The sequence below is a fragment of the Halichoerus grypus genome, chromosome 12, assembly GCF_964656455.1.
Source record: "Halichoerus grypus chromosome 12, mHalGry1.hap1.1, whole genome shotgun sequence".
Taxonomy (NCBI): domain Eukaryota; kingdom Metazoa; phylum Chordata; class Mammalia; order Carnivora; family Phocidae; genus Halichoerus; species Halichoerus grypus.
Window position 1 is genome coordinate 54,205,893 of NC_135723.1, and position 18,224 is coordinate 54,224,116.

Consider the following 18,224-nt stretch of genomic DNA (forward strand, 5'->3'; position numbering starts at 1 on the left):
GAGTCTGCTTCTCCCTCTGACCCTCCTCCCTCTCATGTTCTCTGTCTCTCATTGTCTCTCTAGCAAATAAATAAAATCTTAAAAAAAAAAAAAAATTTTTAAATAAAGATGCCCGTGATAAGAAGAAAACATTGAGGACTGAATGCCTAGATGAAATAAGCATGTTGTCCTTTCATTAGTTTGCTGTATAACTTTTTCTATCAACCCAAATCTAGATGGAAGTTTAATGCCTGGTGTGTGTTGTACCCTCCAAAGTGCCTCACCCAAAGAAGGCATTTTATAAATACCTGCTGTTAACAATGCAAACTATTACTTTCAATACTTTCGGTGTTTATAGATTCCTTTGGGTTATTCAAGAATATATAGGTGTAGGGGCGCCTGAGTGGCTCAGTCGTTAAGCGTCTGCCTTCGGCTCAGGTCATGATCCCAGGGTCCTGGGATCGAGTCCCACATCGGGCTCCCTGCTCGGCGGGAAGCCTGCTTCTCCCTCTCCCACTCCCCCTGCTTGTGTTCCTGCTCTCGCTATCTCTCTCTCTGTCAAATAAATAAATAAAATCTTAAAAAAAAAAAAAAAAAAAAAGAATATATAGGTGTAGGTGCTTCATAATGTATGTGATAAATCGGAGCAAGGCACTACAAAATGAAATTGTTTTTATACATAGTATTCATTAACAGTAAAAAGCCAGGATTGAGACTATATGACATGCACACACATGTATGCACATCATCTATTTAAAACAGTCTCCTCGGGGCACCTGGGTGACACAGTCTGTTAGGCATCCAACTCTAGATCTCAGCTCAGGTCATCATCTCAGTGCCCTGAGATCAAGTCCCAAGTGGGACTCTGTGCTCAGCAGGAGTGGGACTCTGCTTGAGATTCTCTCTCTCTCTTCGCCTCCCCCAGCTCCTCCCTCCCCCAACCACTCCCCCACCACTCACACTCTCTGTCTAAAAAAAAAAAAAAATTCTCCTTGAAAGCCAGAGATAAATTATAGCTCATCTCAAATCCTGACAATTTTTGTAAATCAAAGCTTTGTATATGCATGGCAATTATTTGTTGAAATGAATTAAGAAAATCAATAGAATAAAATATCCTTTTAATGTGTTACTACCCATAATACACTTTGAAAATACCTAGAGTTTTAAAATAGCATAAAACTCAAACATTTTACCTGTTTATATGGTATTATAATTTTTATGTGAAAGTTAGGAATATTTCATCCCCCCTTCTTACCTCCTAAGATGTTCTATGGACTTAACCAGTTTTTTTTAATGCAGATATCTAAAGTTTATTTCCATTTATACTGTTTGTTTAGTTGTATCTATAAAACAATAATTTCCTATTTTTCTTAATATAATCTCACATTTAAGAAAATTCTTTCAGGGCACCTGGGTGGCTCAGTCAGTTAAGCATCCAACTCTTGATTTGAGCTCAGGTCATGATCTCAGGGTTGTGAGATCAAGCCCAAGCCCCTCATCAGGCTCCACGTGGAGCCTGCTTAAGATTCTCTCTCTCCCCCTCTCTTTCTGCCCCTTCCCCACCTCTCTTAAAAAAAAAATCTTTCATATATCTCATAATTTATTAGATGTAATTTCTGTATCAGGGCTAAATTACAATACTGGTTCTACCTTTTGTTTAGTAATTTGGTCCATTACCACCTGAGGCTTTCCCAATTTGTGTAACAAGGTTTTGTTTTTTTTTTTAAGATTTTATTTATTTATTTGAGAAAGAGAGAATGAGAGACAGAGCATGAGAGGGAAGAGGGTCAGAGGGCGAAGCAGACTCCCCGCCGAGCAGGGAGCCCGATGCGGGACTCGATCCCGGGACTCCAGGATCATGACCTCAGCCGAAGGCAGTCAACCAACTGAGCCACCCAGGCGCCCTGTTACAAGTTTTAAGACAAGTTTGATCTAACAGCAAAAGACTAAATATGAATGTATATTTCAAATAATTTGCTAATAGGCATGTGTTAAAATTGGGGGGAGAAAAGCAGTCTTCAATAATTATTTGTTACTAGATTTTTCAGTCAAGGTTTTGAGATCATGAGCATAATCTGAGATTTATTACTTCAGCTTTAGAACAGATAGGTATCTATAGGAATTATCAGTAGACTTGGTCCTGCCTATTCATCCTGTTAAATCGTGACTGCCTCCTGTGTCTTGATTTTGATGTAAACTAAATGACCCTTTTCAATTTATGTATCCTCAAGATTTTGTTGAGAAAGAAAGAGATAGACCCTCTGGAATTGGATTTCTTGCTTCGATTCACAGTTGAACACACTTACCTGAGTCCTGTTGACTTCCTCACTACTCAGTCATGGAGTACTCTCAAGGTAGGTGAAGAAGACAGTATTTCACTTTCTAAAACTTACTTCAATAGATATATTCTGCAGGACCTTTGGTAAAAGTCAAGGAACTGATATGAGCATTGTTGTCAATTTACCTAAATCAGGTTTGCTTTCTTTTTTTTTATAATATTGTCCACTTTTTCCAAATACTTTTGTTAATCATACAGCAACACAGTAGTTTATTCTCATTATAACTTGTTTAAGCAGAACAGGATGTTGTAGAGAAAAAAGTTATTCGTCAACCCCAGGTACCGATTCTTACCTCATTTTTTGGTCAGAAGATCCTACTGTTAAAAGAGTTTATTCCCCGAGACTTTGGAATTCCTTAAAGATGCTTGTTGTATGCTAACATACATATGGTATTTGCTGCATTCTTTTTCTAAGAAGGAAAATTTCTGTCCATTGAAAATAACCATTATCCCTCTTTTTAGAGTATACTTAGGCTTATTTGTAATAGAATTTTTTATTAGGTTATGTAGAATTACAAATTCAAGTCCACTTGTTTATCACTCAGGGTCTCAGCAGAAAACAGATGGCCCATTCAAAGGGGTAATAAAAAAAGTTTAAGAAAGAGTATATTTTCATCGTATGGGAAGAAGACTAAGGGAATCAGCCAGGAATGGGGATGGGAAAAGGAAGAAAAGGAGTAGTTCCTGAAGCTGTAGAGAAATGAAGTTAGGGGAGAGAGCCAACCTATAGGAGCTGTGACCTACGAACAAAGCACTGCCAACCTACGTCACCACAGGGACGGCGCTGAGGAAGGGATAACCTCGCGTCTCTCTCCTCCAGCCCTCCAGTCTCTGGCCAGTGCCTCCTCTTGGCCAAACCCAACCAGGCCAGAGAACCGGGGAGTTGAGTTCCAATAAGCCTCGCTGGTCACCCTCTTAGCAGGGCAGGAAAGGGTGAGAGTACATCCGGCAAGGAAACGAAGACTCTCCAGCCCAGCGTGTTCACAGAGGATTCGATACTTCCACTAGTCTCTTTCTCAGACTCTAAGCTATTTACCCCCGTCCTATCTGTGCCCCATTGTATGACAGGCAGTAGCCCTCCTGGAAGAATTTCGAGGCATAGACCGAGATGTGGAAGGATCAGCCAAGCAGTGGAGGAAATGGGCGGAATCCGAGTGCCCAGAGAAAGAGAAGTTGCCGCAAGAATGGAAGAAGAAAAGTTTGGTACAGAAGCTGATTATTTTGAGAGCAGTGCGCCCCGACAGAATGACATATGCTCTCAGGTGGGGCAGTTAGCATTTTTGGAAATACATGTTGACCTAGAGGAGACTTAGTCTTCGGGGGCGGGGAGCATCTGGTGGAGGCATTTGTGGTCCCTGCTGATGAGCCACAATGCTGCTTGCAGCTTTGATAGTGTCGTCATTACTATTGTTGAAACTCGCGGAACACTAACCAGTGTGCTGCTCTGTCGTCAGGCTGAGCCCGTCCTTCCTGAAAACCTTGCTTCTGACATCAGGAGGGGAGACGGGGAACCTCTGGAAATATTCTAGCCCGAGAGATGGGTGTCAGCAGAGTTCAGAGGCTAGGAGCATGCATTATCCCGGTGCAATTTCCACTGTCTTTATTTAGCCGTAGCATTTGGGCTCCGACGATTTTGCACATCAAACAAAAATGAATTCCTTTCATGGAGACACTAATAGTCCTATAACTTTACAACCAATGCAATTTAAAGCAGGAACCCCTGTCTGTGTCTTGGTCCGTGTGTCCTTTTTCTTTGCCCTTTCGGCTTCTAAATGGTAATATGCTGCTTAATTCACGCAAGTCATGTTCTCATTTGAATTCACCCACCAAAGAGTTCTCAGGTTCCTTCCTTTTCTGCTCCTCGTTCAACAGCAGTGATACACCTCAGGTCTTTTCCTCCACTCTCTCCAACTAATTTCCCCTTTGCAGATGCCTCAGCGTGCCCTACTTTACAAGTTAATTCTGCTTAGTAGTACTTACTTTCTGCTAAATCTGATACCGCGGGAAAATAATCCCTGCTTAATTGAGCTTCCCTATATTAGAAACACCCCGAAAAGCATTTGTATATTCATGAGAAACCCAGCAGGCCGGAAAATTGCACTGTGGCAAATCTAATGAACTGTTAATAAGTAATGGGGGATCTGGCAGGAGTTTTGGGGGATACAAAGCCATACGCAGGCAGCTGGTGGTACGCGGGGGGGGTCTCAGTAGCCCCCAAAATGGAACGTAGGCTTCTGATTTTCAGAGCTTCTAAAGCAGGAAGGGATTTCACTGACACCGATGCATAAATCTAGCTGGATTCGTATTGTTCCGCGAAAACATCCCACGTAATGAACGTAGTTTGCTTCCTTCCTGTGCCTGTGATTTAAGCTGATCCAAGTTGTGGCCCTTTTTAAGGTCATGAGCGCTGATCATGTCTTTGACATTATCCTCTTTTATAGGAATTTCGTGGAGGAAAAACTGGGTGCCAACTATGTGGGGAGGACCAGAGTGGATTTAGTTAAAGCATTTGAAGAAAGCAGCCCGGCCACGCCCATCTTCTTCATCCTGTCTCCAGGGGTGGACGCCCTTAAAGACCTAGAGATCCTTGGTGAGGGGCCCGGAGGCTTGCCTTCCCGCCCTCCCTCTCACCCAGTGCTCACCCAACCTTTCTCTCAGTTCATAGCTAGTTACTTTCATTCTCTCTCTTTCCTTCTTTCTTTTTCATTTGTGGGAGATGGAGTATATGGAAAATGTAAGGCTAATAACACTGTGGTCTGAAGAAATGTTCAAACGGAACATTCCTCTGGTTGGCATAATGCAAGTTTCTTTTGTACTGTTTTCCACCTTCTGACTATGTAAGGGCCAGAGGGCAATTTTCTCCATTCTAGTGTAATCTTGTGCCCCCTGTGACTAAATAGTGGTCATTAGAGCAAGCCCATTCGATTGTGCAAGGCACTGTCGCTTTGTGCTTTGGATTACTATTCTGCACAGCCTGCACCGAGAATGCCAGGTTAACAGAGCTGAGACCTGACTGTGCTCGATTCAAGCATGGCCACAAGGTGAGAGGCTCCTGCACTTCCCCAGTGAGCCTATTTGTTCAAAAACTGATGTGATAGCTACCACATGTTGCTCGTTTTTATGAGGGCAATGCTTTGCTACTCCTGCAAGAGTTAATAAAGCTCAATAACAATACTTGCCATCTATCAAAATGTCAAAAGCTTCATTACCATAAAACCAGAGGAACTTATTTGCACAGGCTCTGCTAATGCTCCCGAGGAGGCCGCTGCTGAGAGCGCAAAATGCTGCCTGTTGGAACAACAGAAGTGGAGTTTGGATTCTTCAGGAAAGTGGCCTAGAAGGTGGTAGCAGTAACCACAGATGGACATGAGACACAAGATTCCAGACTCTTCTCACCTCTCCTTGATTCACCCTTCCTCTTACCATGTTGTATGCTCCCACAGGCAAAAGACTGGGGTTTACGATGGACTCGGGAAAATTCCACAACGTGTCTTTAGGACAAGGTCAGGAGATGGTGGCAGAAAAGGCCCTGGAGAAAGCTTCCAAAGGAGGACACTGGGTCATCCTCCAAGTGAGTGTTTCATCTTCTTGGAAAAAACTGGGAATGACTCCAAGGGATGGACGGTGCAGAGTCGTCCAGGCCAATAGGAATGATCCTTCCTCCTGACAGATGGTGATTTGCAGAGTCCTCAGTGTTCTCTCAGTACTGGTGACCCCTCCACAGGTGTTAAGAGACTCAGCTGACAAGGATAGCCATCATCTTTTGAGGGATTTTCTAGCCATTGTGCTTTAAAATTAAAAATATTAGAGGGAACCCTCTTATTCTCCTGACTTACAGATAGCTGGAACATTCTAAGGTGCTTCAGGACAAACAGGCTTGTATAGATTGCCAACGCCATTGTCATAATACCTTACATTTGCAAGTTGCTTTATCTTTTTTTTTAATATTTCATTTATTTATTCAACAGCACGAGCAGGGGGAGTGGCAGGCAGAGGGAGAGGGAGCCTGACGCGGGGCTCGGCCCCAGGCCTGTGGCTGTCCCAGTTTCTGGAGGTTTCTGTATCTCTTTGCCATTCAAAAGAGAAGCAGGACTTTGAATAAAGGGGAGACTAGCATAATGGGAACTTGTTAAGTTGTTCGTAATGTACGTTAAATTATATCCGCGTAGGTTGATATGGTATGTGTGCTCATGCTAATGAGCTCTTAACCAGACTCTATGGTGGTCAGTTACTGTGATCAGGTAGAGCCCTTCAAGGGAGGTTTAGCTAGCATTTTATCAGAAGCCCATATGCCAGACAAAACTAGTGCAGAGATAGCAGGATGGCGTCTAGCTTTGTCTCAGATATACACCAGATGGCTTGTGAATTGACATAATGGATTTATTAAAAATCTATTTTCACGGGCAAAATGGGTGGTTTCCAAGATACATGGATTGGCTAAAAATGTTGCCCGGGCATTACTGCCCTTGGACAAGTGGGCACAAGAATCTAGCCAATGTCAAAGCCAAGAGCCTCAAGAAGATCCTCAAGGATCAAGAACCCTCAGGCTGGACTCCAGAATGTGCCCGTGTTCAGGGATGGCTCACTTGGAGATTTTTCTGTTCCTTGACTCCAAAGTCACTGCCTAGAGTATCCTTATATTTGTTTCAAGTAAACTTCTGGAGTAAGGTCTTGTAGGCCATAAGATAGGTCGTATCTGAGCTTGCAAAATAGGTTTTATTGTTGTTTTTTCTGCTTGCTTGTGTGAGTGGCACAGTTAGGTGTGAGCAGTGCTTTCGCTATAATCTAGTAGCAAGCATGGAGGGCGGGAAACTCATAGCCCTTACTTGCTGTATAAGGTTGCTCGGGTTGCCAATCCAAAGTATCACACATTGGGTAGCTTAATGAACAGAAATTTAATTTCTTACAGTTCTGGAGGCCAAAAGTCTGAGATCAAGTTGTCAGTAGGGTTGGTTTCTTCTGAAGCCTCTCTCCTTGGTGTGTAGATGGTTGTCTCCTCCCTGTGTCTTCACATGGTCTCCCTTCTGTGTGTGTGTGTGTGTGTGTGTGTGTGTGTGTGTGTGTGTGTGTGTCCGTGTCCCCTAATCACCTCTTCTTATAAAGACATAAGCCATATTGGACTAAGACTCACTCTAATTGTTGCATTTACTCTTAATTGCCTTTTTGAAGACCTATTCCAAATACAGTCACTTTCTGAGGTACTGAGGGTTAGGACTTCCAACATTTGAATTTGGGGGGACACAGTTCAGCTATGATACCCACCAATGTTCAGTATTTGCCAAAGGAAGAAAAAGCCTCATAATGTGAACAACTAAATTGGCATAGATCTTCTTACAACAGAACTGTTTCAAAGAAAGGTACCTGCATTACTATTCCATTCCCGATTTGCCTTTATTCTTCGGGTTTTTTGTAGCTTTTATAATATTAAATGTTTTTCTTTGCTGGAAGTAACTACATATTCCCAGGTGTGATGTTGCAATCACTACAATAAGGACGTCTCCAGAGCCAGAGAGCGTGTGAGGGCAGGGCCTTCACACTGTTCTCACCACACCAACTACCATGTACTCCACGGGTGTTTAGGATTGGAGGGTTGGAGGATTGTGAATCATAAAACTGAAAATCAAGAAGTGATGGTGGTGACATTTGTTTCTTTCATAATTTTTGAAAGTTCTAGGTTTAAGGAAATTAACCTATCAGGGATCCGCAGAGCATCTTAACAAAGAGTGATTTCTTTTTCGGCTAGCCGTTTACCCCTCACATCCTTTGGAGTTCACATACTAATGAGTAGGTGCTGAGTAGAGGAGGTTGGTATCAGAAACAATGAAATGGGTGATGAGGTACATTTCTGGCTTTTAGTTTTTATCCTTGATTAAACTAACCAGGTAAGTCTCCATAATTGAGTTTGAACTGTAACAAAGAAGAGTGTCAGGAACTCCATGTCAGAGGTGACTGATGGGTGTTGGAAGTGGCTAAGTGTGTTGGAAGGAGATTTGGGTTTGCAAAGGTAAGCTGTGGTGATTTGGAACCCTACACGTGTTCACCGTACAGTCGTGTTTTGGTGCTTTGTTTTGTTCCCTAACATGATGATACAGGAAAAATTAAATCCTGGTTCTCTGAGTTTTCTACACATTAATATATAGGAAAATATTGTGATCCCATAATTTAATCTACTTCAGTTTCACTAGAATTATAAGCCATACTGTTTTTTCAGAATGTCCATTTGGTAGCCAAGTGGCTAGGAACCTTGGAGAAACTCCTCGAAAGATTCAGCCAAGGAAGCCACAGAGATTATCGGGTTTTCATGAGTGCCGAATCTGCAGCTACACCACAAGAACACATCATCCCTCAAGGACTCCTGGAAAATTCCATTAAAATTACTAATGAACCCCCCACAGGAATGCTGGCCAATCTGCATGCTGCCCTCTACAACTTTGATCAGGTAAGAAAACAGAAGCCTGGTCTGAGGGCAAAGTCAGGGTCTTCTCACAAAACCATGGGGCCATTAGCTACTCATGCATCTCGTGCAGAGGGATGAAGTGAAATCTGAGTGTCTGATTTAATCTCTTTTTTTTTTTTTTAAAGATTTTATTTATTTATTTGAGAGAGAGAATGAGAGAGAGAGAGAGCACATGAGAGGGGGGAGGGTCAGAGGGAGAAGCAGACTCCCTGCTGAGCAGGGAGCCTGATGCGGAACTCGATCCTGGGACTCCAGGATCATGACCTGAGCCGAAGGCAGTCGCTTAACCAACTGAGCCACCCAGGTGCCCTGATTTAATCTCTTGAAAGTATCCCCCTGCCGTTCCCTATTCCAGGGACTAGAAAATCTATGTTTTGCCTTAAAACTACAGCCACATGTTCAGCCGGTTAAGCATCCGACTCTTGGTTTAGGCTCAGGTCATGATCTTAGGGTTGTGAGATGGAGCCCCAAGTCAGGCTCTGCGCTGGGCATGGAGTCTGCTTAAGATTCTCTCTCTCCCCTTGACGATGGACTCTGAAAAACAAACTGAGGGTTCTAGAGGGGAGGGGGCTGGGAGGATGGGTTAGCCTGGTGATGGGTATTGAGGAGGGCACGTTCTGCATGGAGCACTGGGTGTTATGCACAAACAATGAATCATGGAACACTACATCTAAAACTAATGATGTAATGTATGGGGATTAACATAACAATAAAAAAATTAAAAAAAAAAAAAAGATTCTCTCTCTCCCCTTCCCTCCCCCTCACTCGGACTCACACATGTGCTCTCTCTCTTAAATAAATAAAATCTTTAAAAAAATACTGCAGCTACATGTTTAAGGAGAATAAATTACATTCCTTTCTGAAGAGCCTGCTATCGAAGACAAACGTGGCAGACCAATATCTCTTAGCACGGGAAGAGAAGAAGCCACTGTTACTCTGGTTGCTGGGACTGAGGACAGCAACAACAGTAATGACCTGGGGAGAGTTCCAGTATAATATTCAGTGTTTTAGATCTGCTTTTGATGTTAGTAAACTTAAATCGTCTTCTCGCCGTATATCCACGTTGCCATCTTATTTATACTTTGATTTCCTTCCAAAATAAATAAATTAATACAAACATAAACACTCCTATTATCACTACTCTCCTTATGCATATTAGCACATCTGTATCATAAACAAATGTTTCAAACAAATTTCCTTTGTCGTTGTTTTTCTGAGTTGCCATTCCCTCTGATTTCTTAGACACCCTTGGGAAACAGTATTTTGTTTGTCTGTTTTAGAGAAAGAGAGTGCAAACGAGGGGTTGAGGGGAGGGGGAGAGGGAGAGAGAATCTTAAGCAGGCTGCATGCCTGGCACGGAGCCCCATGCAAGGCTCCACCTCACATCCCTGAGATCATGACCCCAGCCGAAATCGACAGGAGTACATTTCACCGACTGAGTCACCCAGGCACCCCAGGAAATAGTATTCTTATTAGGAGAAGTAGAATGAACCCTAAAGAGGAAATGCACATGGTTTGGTATATTAAGACTCCTGTTAGGGCGCCTGGGTGGCTCAGATGGTTGGGCGTCTGCCTTCGGCTCAGGTCATGATCCCGGAGTCCTGGGATCGAGTCCCACATCGGGCTCCCTGCTCAGCGGGGAGCCTGCTTCTCCCTCTGCCTCTCTCTCTGTCTCTTATGAATAAATAAATAAAATCTTAAAAAAAAAAAAAAAAGACTCCTGTTAGAAATATTATCATTCTTCACTAGTATCTTCTGGGCCAATACTCAAGCCAACATTATGAAGGAATTATAATAATTGGCCACCTAAGATTACAGTTTTGAAGAATACAGTTAATTACCTAATTAAGTAGTTAATTTATAGCCTATATAAACATGGTCGACTGTATAAAGAAGGCACTGAGAAATCTTGTTGACTGTATTATATAGTTGCAGTATGTTTTCTTTTGTGAACCATGGCAGGCATGTATTTTTTTTTTTTTTATTCCTCAGTTGATAATTTCTGACCACTTAGGACATTCTCAACCTCTTTCCCAAAGTAAATACAAAACAGGAATTTAATACATTTAAATAGGATTTATCCAACCCATAGGACAATTATCTGTATTTGTGAAAAGTGAGCATATCATGATCAAATATGCCTCAGCCCAATTGTCCGTCAGCTTTTTTGGGGGGGTGGGTAAGGACCTCTCTGATAATCTGATAAAACCACGGATACTCTCCCCAGGGAAATGCACATTGGGAAATTTGTTGCATATCATGATAGGGATGAATAGATCCCCCAAAACCTATATATGAATCCCTTCCCCTGTTCTAGTTTATTTATGAAAGTATCCATTCTTTTGACTATTACCTAGAAAGCCACTTAGATTAACTGAAGATGACAACTATTGGAAAGACTCTTAAGTACCTAAAGGGGAAATATTTATCTAGTAGAAAGGATCCTCTGAAATATTAAGACTACATTTGATCAGAAGTAGCAAAAGCAAAGATAATCAAAGTTATTTATTTAATAAACTTCCTGGGGCGCCTAGGTGGCTCAGTCGTTAAGCAGCTGCCTTCAGCTCAGGTCATGATCCGAGGGTCCTGGGATCGAGCCCCACATCGGGCTCCCTGCTCAGTGGGGAGCCTGCCGCTCCCTTTCCCTCTGCCCCTGTTGTGTTCCCTCTCTCGCTGTGTCTCTCTCTGTCAAATAAATAAATAAAATCTTTAAAAAATAAATAAACTTCCTATCAAACCTCTTACAGCCCAAACCTACCCAACAAAAACTCTAAAGAAAATCTAAAAATTTTAGAATAGTCTTATGAATGTTGACTTGTCATTATGTTAGAAAATAAAATGTGGGTTTTATTCAGATGATGTGATTCAAGGGTATTAACCTGTACTCCCTGGTCATCTGTGAGTATGTTCCCAGTTAGAATTATGCTTGGCTACCTGTGAAAGAAGTAGGAAACAACTGTAGCTTAAAAAAAGTTAAAGAACTATATGTGCCACCTGAGAATTCTGGAGGTAGGTCATTCCGAGCTCACTGTGTCACATGAAGTTGTCATCAATCTAGTTCTTTTACAGTTCGCTGTTTCTGGAATGGGCTTGCCAGGGTCCCGGGTGGCAGCCCCCATATCCATGTTCCTGACAGTAGGATGAAAGAAGAAACAAAGAAGATGACCATGGGCACACATTTGCTTTTTTTTTTTTTAAGGTGCTTCCTACAAGTGAATACATAATACTTCTCCTTGCCTCTCACTGGTTATACGTAGTCACACTGTGTTACCTACCTGCACGAGAGGCTGGGAAGAGCCACTTTATCTTGGGCAGCCGTATGCCCAGCTAAAAGTCAGCAACAGGATATTTTCGGACAGGCAGTTAGTGATCTGCATCACAGGCTTCCCACTTTGCCACGGCTGCTTGTATCATCCTGGGTGCTCTGTGTTGCTGCCACGGTCTTATGTAGCTGAGGCTTGCGACACGGACAAAGGGTAATGAATGCCGTCTACCTTGCGTACTCCTTTGGGTTAGGGAAACAAGTCCAAGTCATCACTTCTGTTGTCTGGGCGCCCTCCTCAGATGAGAAAAGCACTCAAGGGATCTGGACAAATGAACTGTTCCCGTGCGGTGTTTTTGTTTTGCATGTTTTACTGTTCAAATCAATTAAATTTTTATTTTTAATCTTACCCCCAAGTCAGAATTTACCTTTGAACTTTGATATGTATGTTCATAATGAACAAGTTTAATATTAGTCCTTTATTTATATAAATGCAATCATTAAGTGATCAAGATGTAAAGAAGCATTTCTTATAGGGTCCTGTCTCCCTGTGTGTTTCAGCTCAGTAGCACCTGCCTCTTGAAGATGTGTGTTGTGTAAGACTGATGAGTCACAGACCTGCACCCCTGAAACAAATAATACATTATATGCTAATAAAAAAAGACTGATGAGTCACAGACCTTCACCCCTGAAACAAATAATGCATTATATGTTAATTTAAAAAAAAGAGGGGCACCTGGGTGGCTCAGTCATTAAGCGTCTGCCTTTGGCTCAGGTCATGATCCCAGGGTCCCGGGATCAAGCCCCGCATCGGGCTCCCTGCTCAGAGGAGAGCCTGCTTCTCCCTCTCCCACTCCCCCTGCTTGTGTTCCCTTTCTCGCTGTGTCTCTCTGTCAAATAAATAAAATCTTAAAAAAAAAAAAAAAGACTGAGGAGTCACAGAGCTGTACCTCTGAAGCCAATCCATTATATATTAATTAATTGAATTTAAATTTAAAAAATTAAAAAAAAATAAAAACCAAAGAAAGAAAGAAGATGTCATAAGGGAGTACTGTTTAGGCTCCTTTCATACCCAGATAATAACCACATTTTTGAAATAAGATACAGATTTCTTTTTTCTTCTTTTTTCTTTTCTTTTTTTTTTTTTGGGAGGGGGACAGCACATGCTAGGGGAGGCAGGGAAAGGGCAGAGGGAGAGAGAGGATCCCAAGCTGGCCCCATGCTCAGTGCAGAGGGCCCAATTCCAAGACCCTGAGATCATGACCCCACCCAAAATCAAAAGTTGGACGTTTAACCGACTGAGCCCCCCAGGCACCCCTAGATTTCTTTTTCTCTAAGATTTGCAGCAGAAACAAATAACTGGTAGTTGCTCATGTAAAACTCTCATCTGCGTGAGTGTGGATGCCTGTTCTCTGTTCACAGTGCTGTTTGTGTATTTTCTGATAGTAATTTGCTCATCTTTTGGTTTGTAAAAATACAACTGACCTGAAGTGTAGAATGTTAGGTAGACTCATACTTTTTCCTAATTAGAAAAACTTGATTCATATTTTTTCCAGTGGCATTTATATTATCAGAGCATAAAGAAATGGGCGTTAAGTTGTAATTTTTTTGAGGGGGGGTGGGGTAGGGGTGGGACAGAGGGGGGGGGGAGAGAGAGAGAGAATCTTAAGCAGGTTCCCAGCGTAAGCAGGCTCTCACGCCCAGCATGGAGCCCAAAGCAGGGCTTGATCTCACAACCCTGAGATTATGACCTGGGCTGAAATCAAGAGTCGGATGCTTAACCAACTGAGCCACCCAGGTGCCCAAATTGTAAGTTTTTGGGTTTTTCTTTTTTTTTAGCGTTGAGGATAAAACTAAATCCATTATATGAATTATTTATGGAATTAATGTACTGGTTATTGTAGTACCTTGGTTTTCTGTGGACTATATGTTATTCAGGGAGGTGGTAGGTGACTTGTTAGATCATAATTCCTAAGTAAAAGTTTGATATTTCTATTTCATCTCCTAGAAATTTCTTACATTTAAAACTAATACATTTTTTATATTCTTCAAGATTAATTCCAATTATATGGTTTCTATTCTTTCACGAACTTGTCTTTTATTTCATGTTTGTGGAAATGTTATGTTTAATGATTGTGTATCTTCAAGCCCCATAAATTACCTAGAAATGGCCTAATGCTTTAGAATGACCTAGTGAGGGGCGCCTGGGTGGCTCAGTCGTTAGGCGTCTGCCTTCGGCTCAGGTCATGATCTCAGGGTCCTAGGATCGAGCCCTGTGTCGGGCTCCCTGCTTGGCGGGAAGCTTGCTTCTCCCTCTCCCACTCCCCCTGCTTGTGTTCCCTCTCTCACTGTCTCTGTCAAATAAATAAATAAAATTTTTTAAAAAAAGAATGACCTAGTGATTTAGTTGGGTCTGCACTGTGGATGGCCTGGCCAGTTCTAGAACTGTATTTAGTAGTAACCTTGGATTCTCATGAAAGTGAGACAGAAAGAAACTGAAAAGCTTCTTCTAGTCTTAGAACAAGAGAACAAGTCTAGTCTTGGTTTGGTTTAGACTTTTACTAGAAGTTGCCTGGGAGACCAGATCTGAACTCCCACCTGAAAGGTGCTAAATACACTTTATAGATGGCCCAAGTTGTCAGATTCATTTTAAATGCAGACTGGCTATAATTGGGCCATCTTAAAGGACAAGGCAAGAAGGTACAGCTTTGGCCTTGTCTTCCTCTACTGCCCAACATCAGTTGAAGTAGTCCTTGTTTGCCTCACAGAACTGCCGAAGCTGAGAATAAAGTACTACTTACTTAAGACAGAGACTGGATGGCTGTTGTTCACCTTTTAATTTTATGGCGGTGGGAGCCATAACCATACCAGCATGCCAGGATTTAATTTTCCCTCTGCAATTTCAAAAAAATGTTAGAGATCTAGTCTACAGGGTGTGTTTTCCCGCCTTCCATATGCCATTCTCTCCATCCAGCAATGAATTCTACTTTAAGTTCATTGGAAGGAGACCATTTGTCAGGATGATTGTATTAGCTCAGGTAGACTACATAATTAGAGTGATCCAAACAAGATGACGTCTCTCACTTATAACTGGCAGCTTTCATGAGCTCAGCTGCACACCCAAGCTGGTAGGTGTCTCCCCTGGAACTCACTCGTGGGTGGCTTCCGTGGTTGTCTGGTCATCCTCCTGTCTAGCCCACAGAGAAGGGAAAAGAGTGACACCCAGGGCAAGCAACTTCCTTTCAAGTAAACGACATGAAAATTGTACACATCACTTCTGCTCAAATTCTTTTGGCAAGGACTTGGTCATATGGCACATCTGGGCTTCAACGGGAGATGGGAAATGGTTTTTTGATGGGTGGCCATGTGCCCAGGTAATCTGTATGACTCTGAAACCAGAGGAAGTGAAGGGCTGGGGGTTAAGTAGTATTCTGCTACACTGATGAAACGAAGGTGGTGTCCTTTGATCAGCTAGATTTCTCAAGGAGAATTTTGCAGGGGAAAATGATGTCAAGCAGTATCATCATGGCTCAGAATGAATTTTGTCATTTTCTAGCGAACTTAGACGCATTCGGTAAAATAACTGAAGCAAAGTGAAAGCATTCGTCTTAAATTAACAGACTGGCAAGCGCCAAAAGGTCAGTCCTCTATTATGTGCTGATAGGATAGGCAGCCGTGCTTCAAACTGCATGGTACCCCTGTCCTAGATCTCCCTCGGAGCTATACACAAGGTCATTGAACATGCAGACCCTTGCCCTTGGAAAGGGTGCAGAAGGATAATCAAATATTTTCCTTTTCTCCCAGGATACACTTGAGGCGTGCTCCAAGGAGCAGGAGTTTAAAAGCATCCTCTTTTCTCTGTGCTACTTCCATGCTTGTGTGGCCGGGAGACTGAGGTTTGGCCCCCGGGGCTGGAGCCGCAGCTACCCCTTCAGTCCTGGAGACCTCACCATTTGCGCCAACGTCCTCTACAACTACTTAGAGGCAAACCCTCACGTAAGTGCCGGTGGCCAGATAACCTCTTCCAAAGAGTGTACTGAATCTGTCAGTCTTTGGCCACTATCAAATGGACCATAATTTCTCTTTTGAAGCTATTATTGAAATAGCTGACACTGTATATGCATCTTCTGCCAAGTGTGAAAATACACCAGATCAAAGGTTTTCCAGCAGTGGATGCTCGAACTTCATAAGATAGGTCAAGCCAGTTCTACATAGCAGCTTAGTGCAAAAAAAAAAAAAAAATGTCCTTCATTATGTTAACAAAAACAGTGGTTTACATGTGCATGTATGCCAGATTCATTAGGCAGGTAATGAAGCATTTGCACAAATGTAATTACATACAGCAATTCTGACAGTTCATAACACTGCATTAATAATCACTACAATTAGTTCTTATGATGGAAGCAATTTACAGCACGTCACATGTATAAATAATGGTGCATTTCCTGCATATGTCATTATTATGTATTAAGGATGCCACCTTGTTGTGACTTTCTCAGTAATGTTCCCCTTGATTGGAAGTTAAAGGTAGATGAATGATTTTATTTCATAGCTAAAATGTGTTTTACAGATGGGAACGGGAATGCTTCATCAAGAACATTTGTGTAAACTCTTAGAAACCCAGTGATTGGATTTCAAAAAGGAAGAACCATTTGTAAGAATTTTCTGGCTTAGTCCTCATAAAGGAAACTTTTCCCATTCAGTTAAAGCTGTTAAAATTGAGATAACATTTATCCAAACCAGGTATTACGCTCTGGGCCACACTTTCTGTAAAGGACCTTTAAAATGACTCATCTGTGTTTCTGTGTATAGAGAGTTGCTTTATGTTCTTTTGGTAACCAAACTGTTACAATTTTTGTTGCCACATAAGTCTTCTCAGGCTTCAAAGGTGATGTGACTGCTATCAGAGTATGTACACTTAGTGTATAACATGGGTGTGTTCTCCTAAGGAACCTATTTTGAGCAAGTTGTATCCAAAATAAGTGGCTTTGATATAGTATGTGATGACCAACATTGCATATCCATCAATTTTTTAAAATTTGTTTTCTTAATTTTTATTTATTAGAGAGAGAGAGCGCGCGCACGAGCAGGGGGAGGGGCAAAGGGAGAAGCAGACTCCCTACTGAGCAGGGGGCCTGATGCGGGACTCGATCCTGGGGCTCCGGGATCATGACCTGAGCCGAAGGCAGACGCTTAACGACTGAGCCACCCAGGCACCTGCATAGCTATCATTTTTTAAATATACAAAATTTGAGCATATTTTGATCTTCGTAATACATAATATTTTGAGTTGATCTTAACACATTTTATGTAAAATGTTACAGGTAAAACTATTATAATAGTTCTAGGTAGAAAGTGAAATGGACCACTTAATCCTTTTATACAAGTCCTTTGTAACTGTCCCCTGAGGCTGAGGCAAGGAATATTATCCCATTTCAGCTGAATCCTGTACATTGTCGAGTTAGAAATGATGGGGAGAAAGAGAGGAGCGGACTTCTGTTTGTCCCTGCCTCTCCCATCCCGAGATGTGGCAACCAGGTGGCCCAAGTGAATGGTGTTGTGCTGCTTACCCCACCCCCCACCGGCACTCCAGGAGCAACACAGCTCTTGGCTTTGAATGCTCTCTCCTCTCTCAGGTGTCTACACCCGAGTCATTCACCACACGTGGAAAAACCAGTATGGCGAAGCCAGTGACCAGGATTTGGGAGTTAGGTTATGTTCACGGAGTTTGGTGGTACAAAATGCCCTTTTCAGGAAGGTATATGTTAAAAACAAGGATCAGGATTTGGGGGAAGAAGAGTCCGTTATTGAAAAGAATAGAACCCTAGCTGATGAAAATGTTGAGGGCGATGCATATCCGATGGTAGAATACACAGCAGGTACTATTCTATCAAGAACGCACTCAGAGAAATGAAGTGGAGAGGTCTCTGTTGCCCATCCATTCCATGAGGGCGACACGGAAGGGGCCCACGTGGTCTCTGTTGCCCATCCATTTCATGAGGGCGACACGGAAAGGGCCCACGTGGTGGTTCAGGGAGCCTCCTTCAGTCCACTCACTCCTCTCGTATTCCTCACTCACCTCAGACGGGCTTAAAAGAAAGACCTCTTTGAGGTTCATTTATTCAAATTCAAATAAACTTGTAACCAGTGCATTGGAATAGTTGAAGCAATTTTACTTGTTCTGTCAC

The 18,224-nt window shown here is 42.3% G+C and overlaps 1 protein-coding gene across 1 annotated transcript in view; it reads left to right on the forward strand.

Annotated features, from left to right (window-relative positions):
• Window positions 1-18,224, forward strand: part of DNAH11 (dynein axonemal heavy chain 11) — a 321,947-nt gene that overhangs the window by 282,397 nt on the left and 21,326 nt on the right. The window contains exons 71-76 of the mRNA XM_078059358.1: window positions 2,211-2,333; window positions 3,386-3,579; window positions 4,759-4,907; window positions 5,761-5,888; window positions 8,529-8,756; window positions 15,841-16,032. Coding sequence (XP_077915484.1) covers window positions 2,211-2,333; window positions 3,386-3,579; window positions 4,759-4,907; window positions 5,761-5,888; window positions 8,529-8,756; window positions 15,841-16,032 — 1,014 coding nt within the window. The remainder of the gene's footprint in view (window positions 1-2,210; window positions 2,334-3,385; window positions 3,580-4,758; window positions 4,908-5,760; window positions 5,889-8,528; window positions 8,757-15,840; window positions 16,033-18,224) is intronic.